Here is a 12,177-nt window from a genome sequence, read left to right as displayed (position 1 = left end):
TCTTTGCTGCTCCATCTCATCTTCTGCCTCCCTTTGGAGATGCTCGTCCTCACTTTCCTCTTCACAGAAATGACACCAAACAGAGTAGAAAAGGAAAAGAAAAAAGTAATTACGGACAAATCAAAAAACTTGTTCTTCAAGCTGAAGTATGAGCTGAATACCTTAAGAGAATTTCAGTTACTAAAACTTTTTTTTTATCCAAGAGCATGCAGACAAAAAGAATAACTTACCAGCAGGGAGGGTTACACTTGAAACATGTGTATCTAACAAAGCCACTGCTGTATCATTTCCTGGTGGAAGAATAGCTGCAGTTTCAAATTCAGGTACCTCAATAGAAGTTTCAAAGTATGCATCAGCGTCATGCCAAGAGTTTAAGCTTAGTCCTGATAAAACTGTGCCACTCAGACAAAGGAACACGATCCACGTCCTTGGTGTCTCCATTACTGGATGCGTACTAAAATCAAAATGTCCAAAACTTTCAGAACTTCAAGCCTGAAGCGAGGAAGACGTAAATCCACAAAAAGTGCAGATGAATACGCCAAAGGAAACAAGTAACAGTCAATGTGACAGTTTACAAAAGAAGATGGAAAACTCTAGAATTTCAGACCATAAACACTGGGAGTAAAAACTTTCTCTGTCGTGACTCAGCCTAAAGCAGTACTAAAACGTATTGCACCTGCCCCCTTCTCTGAGTGAAAGCAGAAATGAGGAAAGAGTGAGAGGATGGGAAGGAATATCTCGGAGGCTGAGAGGTAAAGAAAAAAATAAACTCTCACATTGTTAATAAGGGCCCTCGTTCAACGTACCATGAAATACACAGACCCGCCCTGCTCCTCCTTGTCGCCTCTCCTTTTCATAACTGTCTGCTAACACTCGGTGGAAAGACAGAGGTTTGTAGAGGAGATAAGAGATGGACAGGGAGCAAAAGATAGAAACTGGAACACAATACATTTTCATACACCTGTGATAGATTCTAGTTGGAAATGTGGTTTGACACATGAATTTGTGATCCACTGTCAGTTTTGTGGGTATTTTTTTTTTCCTCCTGACTGAATCAGACTGTGATTCAAGTAGTGTCTGCTGATCTTGGACCTTTTCCAACAAAAGACGGGGTCGGTAGACAGTTCAGGTCGGAGTCAACCTGCTTTGGCTAAGCTCCAGTAGCATCTGTGCATGAAAACCAACACGACCTCTGAGAAATGAACAATGAGCTTTACATTCTGTACATATACACTATAGACATACACTGGAGTGTGGGCATCCTCACACTCAGAGCCAAGCCAAGCAGGTGCCACTGGCTGAGTGTTGAGCCAAACTGGAATTTTCACTGTGGGCTGAAAGCTGCTGACAGCCCCTCTTTATTTGCTCAGTAACTCCACATGCACACACTAAATCTGTTGAAATGTGTATTGGATGTTGTTATATCCAAGACAATCAGTTCTGTAAGTGACAAGATTAATTTACAGCATCAGCTGTTTGAAAAGGACAGCAAAATTATGCATCACTTATGTAGGGTTTTGCTTTACTGTAAATGGAGGTCAGCTGATGAGACAGAGACGAAAGTAGAACCCAGACATATTCCAAATGGCACACTGGACAACTTAACAGTAAACACTGAAACACTCGGGTCCTAATGTGATCTTCCAAGGTAAACAGTGATGTCGTCCAAGGAATATTCATTCAAATCTTGACAGGAACATGCAGTAATCCACTGACCACATTCAACCCCTTCCTTAACCTCAGTCTGACAACACCCTGGATTAACAATTTCCACTGCAGAGAACGGTACAACAGTCAAAGAGTGCCAACATAAACACATAACCAACTTCCCTGGTGACAGTTACTGGTTTAAGACACAATGCACATTTTTTTTTTTCATCCATCCCTCAAGTGAGCTATTGTACGTTTTCTGCCATCTCACCACAACTTTACTACCTTGTTTTCTCACTCAGAATAGACAGGCAAACCACCACCAGCTCTGTAATATCGATGGACACTCACTTGTAAAAGCCACACGTAGAAAAACGTTCAGTAAAACTAAATCAAGACTGAACATCCAGAGCCATGGTAGCAGATCTGTGAGATGTACTTAGGCACAATGGTGCTTTGAGCTAAACACTAACATCAGTATGCTAACATATTGATGCATAGCAGGGTTGTTTACCACGTGCACCGTCTTCGATTAGTTTCTTAACATGCTTGCTAACTACCGCTAAACACAAGTATTAGGTCATAAACCAAACTGGACAAACTGAAATTTTGACTTGACCATAGCAGTAGATTAGGGGATCATCAGAGTAATTACAATACATCCTGAGAAGAACATGAATGTTTGCACCAAATGTTGTTGGAAACTGCAACAAGAATTGTCAAGACATTTCACAAAGGAGCAAAAATGTCAACCCTTATGGTGGTGCTAGAGGAAAAGTTAGGAGACCAACAAGCTTTTAGGGTTTATCCTCTGGGGTACCATTGATGTCTATACAATTTCACAGCAATCCACAAAAAGGTTGAGATATTTTAGTCTGGATGTAGATGGTACAGCTGTGGCTAACAAACCAAAAATGACAAAAAGTGGCATTAGGTTAATTAATTTTAATTCAGCACATCACAGCAATAACAGGATGACAGGTGACCTGGAATGCCAGTAACATTGTGTGGTGCCCATGTGGCCAGGAATCATGAGAGGAATGTTCCAACCGTTCATAACTAAGCTGGTTAGACTTTTCACACACACTTGGTCTTTAATAGTTCTCTACCGCAGCTCACACATTAAAGACTGCGCCTGAAACTACAACTACAAAATTAAACTAGTATGTTAGATTTGCAACAAACAGTAACAGCGCTTCTTAGAAAGAGATAGCCATGTCAGCCAAGTGAGAGGACGTGAGACAAGGATGTCAGGTATAAGGAAAAATGATGGTTGGAATGCAACAAAAGTCGTGGCCTGACAGTTCACATGGGATAGGAATGTGGACGGGTTGCTGGTAAGACAGGAGTTTTTGAATGTGACTGTCAACATTTACCACCACATTTACAGTATTCAGTGACGCTTTTGCCTGAACCACTTCCAAGACATTTGAAAATAAGATGCAGGATAGAAGAAAGGAATGTCATCACAGAAAGAACAGGACCCATCTGGGAAGAGATTTCTAGAGGGTATATATGGAGGGAATATTATCAACACTACCGGCTTTGATCACACTGCACTCTTATCCCCCATCTCTCTTGAGCTGTGATAGTAATAATACAATGTTAGCACACTGAACTTGAGCCAGAGCCAAAGCCACAAGATGGCACTTGAACACAGAGAAGTTAAAAGCTCTTCACGTGATCATGCCAGGGAGCTGCAAGTTAGGCGAAAAGTTGGTTGTGACTCAACAGAGCAACAAGTGAGAGATCAGGTGCAGTCCTTAGTTTGCAAAGGTCTGACGCACGGCCTTAGCGATGTGCTTGGCACTGATGCCAAACATGTCGAGCAGCTCTTGGGGCTTTCCGCTGCGGGGAACACCGGACACTGCCAGCCGGGTCACAACAATGCCGGGCTCTGTGCCCACTGCAGACAGAACTGCTTCACCGAGACCACCTGGACAGAGGAGAGAGACCATCAAAGAGTCGGGCAACGTATCAGTACATAAGTGTGGCGATATGAGTGATGTCTTACTAGCACAGCAAAGCAGGAGCCAGTTAGTTCAAATCACCAAGAGATGAAATGATGATACAGTTTTATTAGACACAGGAAGCTCAAGAAAAATCTCTGGTCAAGACCCCTCTACCAATCTTTTCTCAAAATCTCACTGCCATTCAGACTGGGGGTGGGGGTGGAGGGGGGGAGCAACAAGTACCACTAAAAGTGTTTGCAATCATAGTCATAGTCACACACACACACACACACACACACACACACACACACACACACACACACACACACACACACACACACACACAAACACACAAACACACACACACAAACACAAGCATAAAAACAGACAACAACCCACCCTCCTTGTAGTGGTCCTCGACGGTGATGATCTGTCCTCCTGTGGCTCTGGCACTGGCCAGAATGGTAGAGGCATCCAGGGGCTTGATGGTGAATGGGTCAATGACTCTAATGTTCTTTCCTAGAGGAATTCATTAAGAAATTATTGCATTAGAGATTCTTATTAGGCCACATTAGTTAACTGAGTAGCTGATGACCCCCATTCCCCAACTTAAAGACTGGAACTGTAGATGGAGGTTTTGAGATGTTTGCATCAGACTAATTCCAACATCTATCCACTAGGGGGCAATGTGAGTTTACCTTCACTGGCCAGCATGTCAGCAGCAGCAAGAGCCTCATGCAGAGTAACCCCAGCTCCGATCACTGTCACCTGATCGTTGTCAGACTGGCGCACCACCTGGTGAAGGACAGAAATGTATTTTTGTGTCAGTTCCCCTGGTGTCCATTCACATCTCTTTTCTGTTGCCAAGAGCTACTTTGTGTACAAGGATCAATGTGCATAAAATCACGGTACTGATCGTTACCTTGGCTACACCCACTTCAAACTTCTCATCTGGAGAGTAGATGACTGCAGTATCTGGTCTACTAGTACGAATGAAACAGATACCCTGAAAATACAGAGTGATGTGTCACAACATAAAATAAGAACGTTGCTCTGTCATCACTGGAAAGACCACTTAATGGACAAGCTTTATCATGAGGTGGCCTACGAACCTTTGTGTTGGCTGCTAGCTCAACAGCCCTCTCTGTGGACACTGCATCACTGGGGTAAAACACAGTACATGTTGGGATGGCACGGAACATGGCCAAGTCCTCTAGGGCCATCTGGGAAGGACCATCCTCACCTGAAGGGGAAAACAATAATCAGGGACAGGGAAACACCCAACTCCGCCAAACAGCACACTAGTGGAGCTTCAGAAGACAACTTACCGATAGAGACTCCACAGTGGGACCCAACCAAGTTGACATTTGTCTGAGAGATGGCTCCCATACGAATTTGGTCATAGGCTCTAGAGAGGAAGGCAGCAAATGTACTGGCAAATGCGACCGTGCGGTCACGGGTGGCACAGCCAATGGCTACTCCTACCTGCAGCAACAAAGACATTAGTAAAACCGGTTAGTCTTAAAGACAGTCAATGTGATTAAGCAAAAGTCTAAGTGGGGAGGCTCACATAAACTGGTCACAGGTGACAAGAAGCACTAAGAGGCTGAGATTATTAGGCTTGAGAATGAATAGTAACAGATTAGACTAATTTGGAGCAGATTACACTAGTGAAGTGGGTACAGTGAGTCAGATATATCTGTCTTTCATAACTGTTATGAAACTCAACAAGCCAGAGTCAATCGTTTGACTTCTATACAAACTGACTCCAACTGTTTTTGAAAATGATGCAGATTTGCAAGAACTCTATGAAACAACATATGCTTGTGTCTCAACTACATATCAGAAGACATTATCAAGAGTATTTAAATCATCCAGAGGGAAATAAAATATTGTGTACCATATTTTGTTCAGCGATGAAACACTCAATGTAGCGTTCAGGGAAGGCCTTCTTGAAGGTCTCTGAGAAGGTGGAGTTTTTGGTATCTCCATCAAGAGCCACCACTCTCTGGCTGGCCTGGCCCAGCTTGGCCAGAGCTACACCATATGCTCGCCTTGATGCCATCTGACAAGACCAAAAGGAAATACGTAAGTATTGACAGATTAAAAAGGTCATTAATACATGTAGGCTGAAAAATTATCTCAGGCGCTGGTATCAGTGTTAGGTAAGGCCTCCACCCACTAAGCCAACAAGCCAAGCCAACTTATGGTAAAATGCTGTTATCGCTGACCTTCACGCTACTCACAATTCATTGACTGATGAGGTTTTATTTTAGTGTCCCTTACAAAATAAATAAATAAATAAATAAATAAATAAATATCTACTTACACTAGCCTGCATTAAGGACCACAAGTGACAAATAAAAGTACCTTGTCTCCCTTTTTGTAGGCTGGGGGTGAGGGCAGAGAGATGGGGCTAAGGTCCGCAGGTGCTGTGTCATCATTGGGCAGTTCAGGGCAGAGGGTCTTGTTGGGGACCTGGATCTGAGCCTGCAGGTCTTTCAGGAGGTCACCCACTAGGTCTTTAGGGATGGGCTTTCCATGCCAGTTTTCAAGATCCTCAATATCTACAGTCAAGAGAAGAACAAGACAATCAAATTCTGAAAAATTCAAGAAAAGTAAATAAGTAAATAATATTTACCATATAAAAACATCATTTACTTTTGAGTCCTTTGCCCTTGAATGTCTTGGCGACAATGCACGTGGGTTTGCCCTTGACCTGCTGAGCCTGCCAGAAAGCTTTGCACAGCTCCTCCACATCATGTCCATCCACAACATACGTGTTCCACCTACACAAACATGGCTCAATTTTAACAGCATGCCACACTTTGCAACAAATATTAACCCAAAACACAGGGCTGTATTATCGTTTGAACACGTTAAGCATCAAACTTATTAACAGAGCAAAGGGAAGCAGAGACAGAATAGAAAGGTCAACATTTCAAAGGAGGGTAAAGAAAGTCCATCAAGCATGTGAAAAGGGGATGTGCAAGAAGTGGCCAAAAGAATTTCAACCCAAGAGCCAAAAGATTTTGAAACTGGTGTATCGTAATTCCTGATTATCAAAATGCAAAAATATAATATAATAAAATATAATATAATGATGTATCAATTCAATAGTGTATCTGGAGACATTTCAAAGGTTGATGTGCACCAAGGCATATCCAATATCCTAGGAAACTAGATACAAGAGGATCAGTGGAAAGTTGGCATTCGTACTGACCCAAAGGCTTCACAGCGTTTGCGGTAGGTCTCCATGTCGTGCTTCAGGGGTGCAGGCTCACTCTGACCAAGCCTATTGACATCCAGGATAGCCACCAAGTTGTCCAGCTGGTAGTAGGAGGCAAAGGCCATAGCCTCCCACACTGAGCCCTCTGAACACTCTCCATCACCCAGCATGCAGTAAACACGGTAACTACGACACAATGCAGAAAGGGGAAAATGGCAATATTGGTGTTATTCTCCAAACAATGAAGCACAACTTTCTCTTTTCCTCTTATGTTGACAGTTGACTATTGCATCCCATTGCCTTACAGAATCCTGACACCTGATGCAAGTAGCTTGCCCCTCTGCAATTACTAGAAAGCATTTATTTTAAGGTCAAAGACAATCCTCTAAATAATTGATTTGTTAAAAAACAAAATAAATAAATGTGTCTATGTGAAGCTTGACAGATATAAACTACCCTAGATTCACATGTGAATCAAAGACTATTGGGTGATAGTTTTCCTTAGAATCAACAGCAGAATTAATGTTGAAGATGATATTCAATTGCAGTTAGATTGAAGCATCTTATAGTAACTCATAGGCCCTGTTCATACCTGGCATTTAAATATGTCTTGGGTGATCCAATCTCATGTGGACAGCTCTAATTACAGGTGTGAGTAGAGATCCGATTGCTGAGACCATATTTAGCGGCAGTCTGGGCAGCATACGCCCACATTCTGTTAGATGTGTGTACACAAATGTGTCCACTTGTGATTGGATCACCTAAAATGCATGTTGATACCAGGTATGAACAGGGCCATAGGAGGGTAGGGACTCCATATTGAGTGGAGTGCAAACACCTTAACTGGCCCTGCTGCACCCTCCTGCCAGGGAGTGACTTAACACAATTACAACTACACTACTACAGATTTATCCAGTTAAGAGATTATGGTGCATCAGGAACCACTTTAGCAAAGCAGTTCCCCAGCCACCAGTTAAGGCATTACACTCTTGTTAAACAATACTCTTGTTGAGACAATGCTGAGTCGACAACTCAGAATACAACGTTTCTCATCTACAGAAACAGTCTAATTGTAATACAGAAAACTCCTGCCCTTAGCTAATCTACTTTAAACTTCATGCACTATTTAAAAAAAAAAAAGATGTTTCAATCGCCATATACCATTTTTTAATGAATAAATGAAGTCTTTCAACCTCTTCACAAATCCATAGTTTTTGGAACATACTCACCTGGATTTATCAAAATTTTTGCCAGTGTACGCCATCCCACAGGCAGCCCCAAGACCCTGTCCCAGAGATCCTGTTGCCACATCAACAAAATCGAGTTTCTGGAGGGGAAAAAAGTATACTTTTTATAGAGTGAAAGGTATGCCATATTCTTTGTTATCTCCAAGGAAACATGAAAACCAAAAGGGAATTCAGGACTCTTCACTTACTGGTGTGGGATGCCCCTCCAGGTCAGAGTCAATCTTGCGCAGGTTGAGGATATCAGACTCCTTCACAAAACCTGCCTCCACCCAGGCAGCATACAGGACAGGTGCAGCATGACCCTAGAGCCAAGAAAAACAAAAACATTTTTAAAAGACACAGGTGTTACCAAATCTAATGCATGCTGACCAACTGCACTCTCACTCTCACTCTCACTCTCACTCTCACTCTCACTCTCACTCTCACTCTCACTCTCACTCTCACTCTCACTCTCTCTCTCTCTCTCTCTCTCTCTCTCTCTCTCTCTCTCTCTCTCTCTCTCTCTCTCTCTCAAACAAAGTCATTTATGCCAACCTTTGAGAGCACAAAGCGGTCGTTACACTGATTGCGAGGGTCATCTGTTTTATAGCGCATGGTGTGGAAGAAGAGCACAGACATGAGCTCTGCTGCACTGCAGCATGATGTGGGGTGCCTGAGGAGAGAGAGAGAGAGAGCGAGAGAAAAAAAAAAAAAAAAAAACAGCTCATTAGAGGATGACTACAGTAATAATGCCACCATGCAAAAAGAAAATTCACGCTCCATGCACATACATGCATGTGTTGCTATGTTCAGGAATCCTTACACTTCAGATTAAAGATAACCTGTTACAACTCATCAAAACCATGTGGTTTTAGTTAGTCAATAAGACACTTCAGTACAAAAATCAATCCAGTCATTCCACAAGAGCTTGATGCAAACTTCCAAACTCTCGATATGACAAAACAATGATGCTTTAGAAGACAGCCTTCCACCTTTAAGGATTAGGAATATCGCTTGTCAATATGTCAATAGATTGTTAATTTGTAACATTATCACCTCAGTTATATTATCACACTTCAGAGCACTTAAAAAAAAAAAAGATAAAAAAAATAAAGATAAGCAAACTTGTGAAACTGTTAGTTGCTGCACAACAGTGGTCCAACTATTGTAATCGACATGTTTAGAAATCCCATGTTACCCAACAGCATCTCAGCTTCCCTGTGTGGGTTAAGTTACAAATGGCATAATTTCAACCATGCTGGCAACAAGTTATCATATTCAAAACTTAGAACACAGGCACTGTTAAATTCTACTATAAAAAGAAAAAAAAAAAGAACCCAGAGCTCCATTCATTTACCCCTTGTCCTTTTGTTGAGAGATGACCTGCTGAGAAATAAACTGAATGAAACTCACAAAAGCCATTACAAAAGCAATCAGGTACTCCAAGTGTAATGTTACATATCTGTTAAATAATGAGGAACAACATGTGATGATGTGTATGGTGTCAAAACTCAGAGATCTCCTTTGTTAACAGAGACATGTGTTATCAACGTTTGTAGAGGCCTCACAGTCTGGACAGTTAGGATGCAACTCAACTATTTACTCATATAATATAAGGAAGTGATAAAAACAGGTTTGTCAACAAACCTTTTCTTTTGGGTTGTTGCAGTTATGTCCTAAGGCGCAAATTACGCAATACCGGATTAACTTGGGAGGGTGCAAACATAGTGAAACACTGTGCTGGTATTTATGTGGACAATTGAAATACAGGTACTTCTAAAAATGGCTTTGTACCTGGCCAGGTGACTGAAACATGCTACATATAACAAAACATAAATGGTTGTCTTACTTAACTCCATAAGAATATGCAAAGAAAAATGTTTTAGTCAAAAACTGTCCTCCCCACACAAATCTAACAGATAAGCCTGACTGTACATGTGACAGCTAACCAGTGTTAATTGAGAGACATCCTGAACTCATTAGCCCAATTACAGGCATTTGTGATGTTTGCTAAGTAAATTGTAGTTGTAGTTTTGGATGGGTTGACAGATGTATAGACTGTATGGCAATCCTGACAGAAGACAATGAAGGCAAAGTACAGCCAGAACAACCTTTAGATGACAGATGCGATAAAGCTGCACCCTTAAACAAGGAAACGCCGCAAACTAATGCTATTCCCGCTTCAACCTACAGTGACATTCCCTACAGTGAAGAGGGAAGCGTCAGGTTGCAACAAAGCTTCTGGGAACTCTTAACTTTCCGGATGAAGCAACACCACAGGTGCCCTTTTGACTAGTCATTTTTGTGGTTATCATACCTGACGCAGATTTCCTTGAGGCAATCACAGAAAGCGTGCACTTGTGTATGTTTCTGGCAATGGAGGATGCAGCTGCAACTTTAAAAACTGAAGCGTCAAATTGACCACGAGAGTCATCCTTTCTCTTCGCATGATCATGTGATTTCTTGCTAGCAAGTAAAAGCAGGCCAGTGCTAATATCAGTCTCATCGGGTGACTTTGCAAGTACCCGTTATAATTAAGAATAAATTCTTGAGCTGAATTGCACTGACTGTACTCTATTCGTCTATCGATACAGAGGCTGTCATTCGCTTTCAATTGTCAACGTCTGAAAAAAAAAAAACACCCACTAACTGTTAGCTAATGCTAGTTTTAGCCCGAACTGCAGACTCACACAACTGTAACTCACGAGTAAACTTTAGTTTAAAACGTTAGTAAAACTGTGTGTATAATTACTTGCTAGCTGTCTGCTGTGGCTACGCTGTGCACCGCGTGAGGATAATCTTGCAGCACGTGCAGCCAGGCCCCACAGGTGAAGCGTGCGTTAGCTACAGAACCCTTACAGCACGCACATGTCCTCGTTTGTAGCCTTGTGGGGTTTTTTTTTTCATATTTACAGCTAACATGAGTAACTTTTAATAACTTACCCAGAGTTGGAGGCGCATGTAGCATTGATGGAGTGGATCCTGAGCTTATTGGCGATATCTTTCAGCCCCTGCAGAGTTTTCTCATCGGGTTTGTGGTAACTAGACATGGTTGCTGGATTATTTATTGAACGCCGCGTCCGCGTGAGAAGTTAATTTCGGTTATTTCAGACACACAGCCGCTTCCCGGTGACAGAGGTTCGTCGCTGCGCCACGCCGTTGCTATCTGCCCGGTGTGAGTACGACCGAGGAGGAGGAGGAACCACAGTGAGAGGGGCGACTTATGTCTGCTCTAACAGCCACTCCCACCTAATCCAATCATTGGAGGAATAGTAGTGGGGCAAGTTGGTGCTTTCATACATTCCTTCCAGGTCATGAAAGTTTAACATATCCGTTAATTTTATTCTTATTTCCTATTTAATGATAAAATTACAAATATATCAGCAACAAGAGAATGGACTACACATACAGGAATTAATCAAAATGATCAGTAAAACTAACCACAGTGTGGAGACCTGTAGCTAATTATATGAGTTTGATGTGAAATTATTGGGGAATACAAGGACAGAAATTCCACCGACCACTTTGAAGTCTTAATAAAATGTGGAATCTTTTCAGTGATGTGGGAGGATGACTTCCTGGTTGTGGCAACAGTATGATGATGTGGTGTGGAAATGTCACTGATAACTCAAGATATAACTATTAGTCAGACACAACTGTGTTATCTGATTCAGTGTGCATACTCTCTACTTATGGTGATAGAATGCTTCAGGATACATGTTGATTTCCCATACATAGCCATCTTGTCACTGTCCCTTTAAAACTGCAGCTGGATGGCTGCCAATAGGGAAATGGTGGCAGATTTTGCCCTCTCATCCTTACTCAGGGAAACAGAACAGTTTGGGGAGGCAATACAAGGTCCAAATACCTACTCATTTCTTATTCCTTAGTCACTGACAACTTGCTGCATTTGCACATGTTAATGGATGCATCAGAAATAACCAATTTCAACACTTTATTGTTCAAAAAGTAGATTGGTTGTAATAGTTGTGAGAACATGACACAAGCAACCTGCATGTACAAATTTATGAATGATGCATCATTCAAGATACTCTATCAAGATACACAATATTTCTCATAAAGAAAATGCAATCACAGTAAACCACCCATCCACTTTCTT

General features: G+C 41.9%; 2 protein-coding genes across 2 annotated transcripts in view; both read right to left on the bottom strand.

The window, feature by feature from the left end:
• The window catches only part of LOC121189968 (rho-related GTP-binding protein RhoA-C-like), a 30,367-nt gene that overhangs the window by 944 nt on the left and 17,246 nt on the right, over nucleotides 1-12,177 (bottom strand). The window lies entirely within an intron of this gene.
• On the bottom strand, nucleotides 2,583-11,262 carry tktb (transketolase b). Its single transcript, XM_041050052.1, has 14 exons — nucleotides 11,001-11,262; nucleotides 8,613-8,730; nucleotides 8,267-8,380; nucleotides 8,061-8,158; nucleotides 6,826-7,017; nucleotides 6,264-6,391; nucleotides 5,973-6,169; nucleotides 5,503-5,667; nucleotides 4,931-5,087; nucleotides 4,715-4,845; nucleotides 4,525-4,608; nucleotides 4,301-4,397; nucleotides 4,002-4,121; nucleotides 2,583-3,586 (listed from the first exon to the last, which is right to left on the bottom strand). The coding sequence occupies exons 1-14, from the start codon at nucleotides 11,105-11,107 to the stop codon at nucleotides 3,414-3,416; spliced, it is 1,881 nt and encodes a 626-aa protein (XP_040905986.1). The 5' UTR covers nucleotides 11,108-11,262; the 3' UTR covers nucleotides 2,583-3,413.

This window comes from Toxotes jaculatrix, chromosome 2, assembly GCF_017976425.1.
Source record: "Toxotes jaculatrix isolate fToxJac2 chromosome 2, fToxJac2.pri, whole genome shotgun sequence".
Classification (NCBI taxonomy): domain Eukaryota; kingdom Metazoa; phylum Chordata; class Actinopteri; family Toxotidae; genus Toxotes; species Toxotes jaculatrix.
This window is presented reverse-complemented; position numbering and strand designations above follow the sequence as displayed.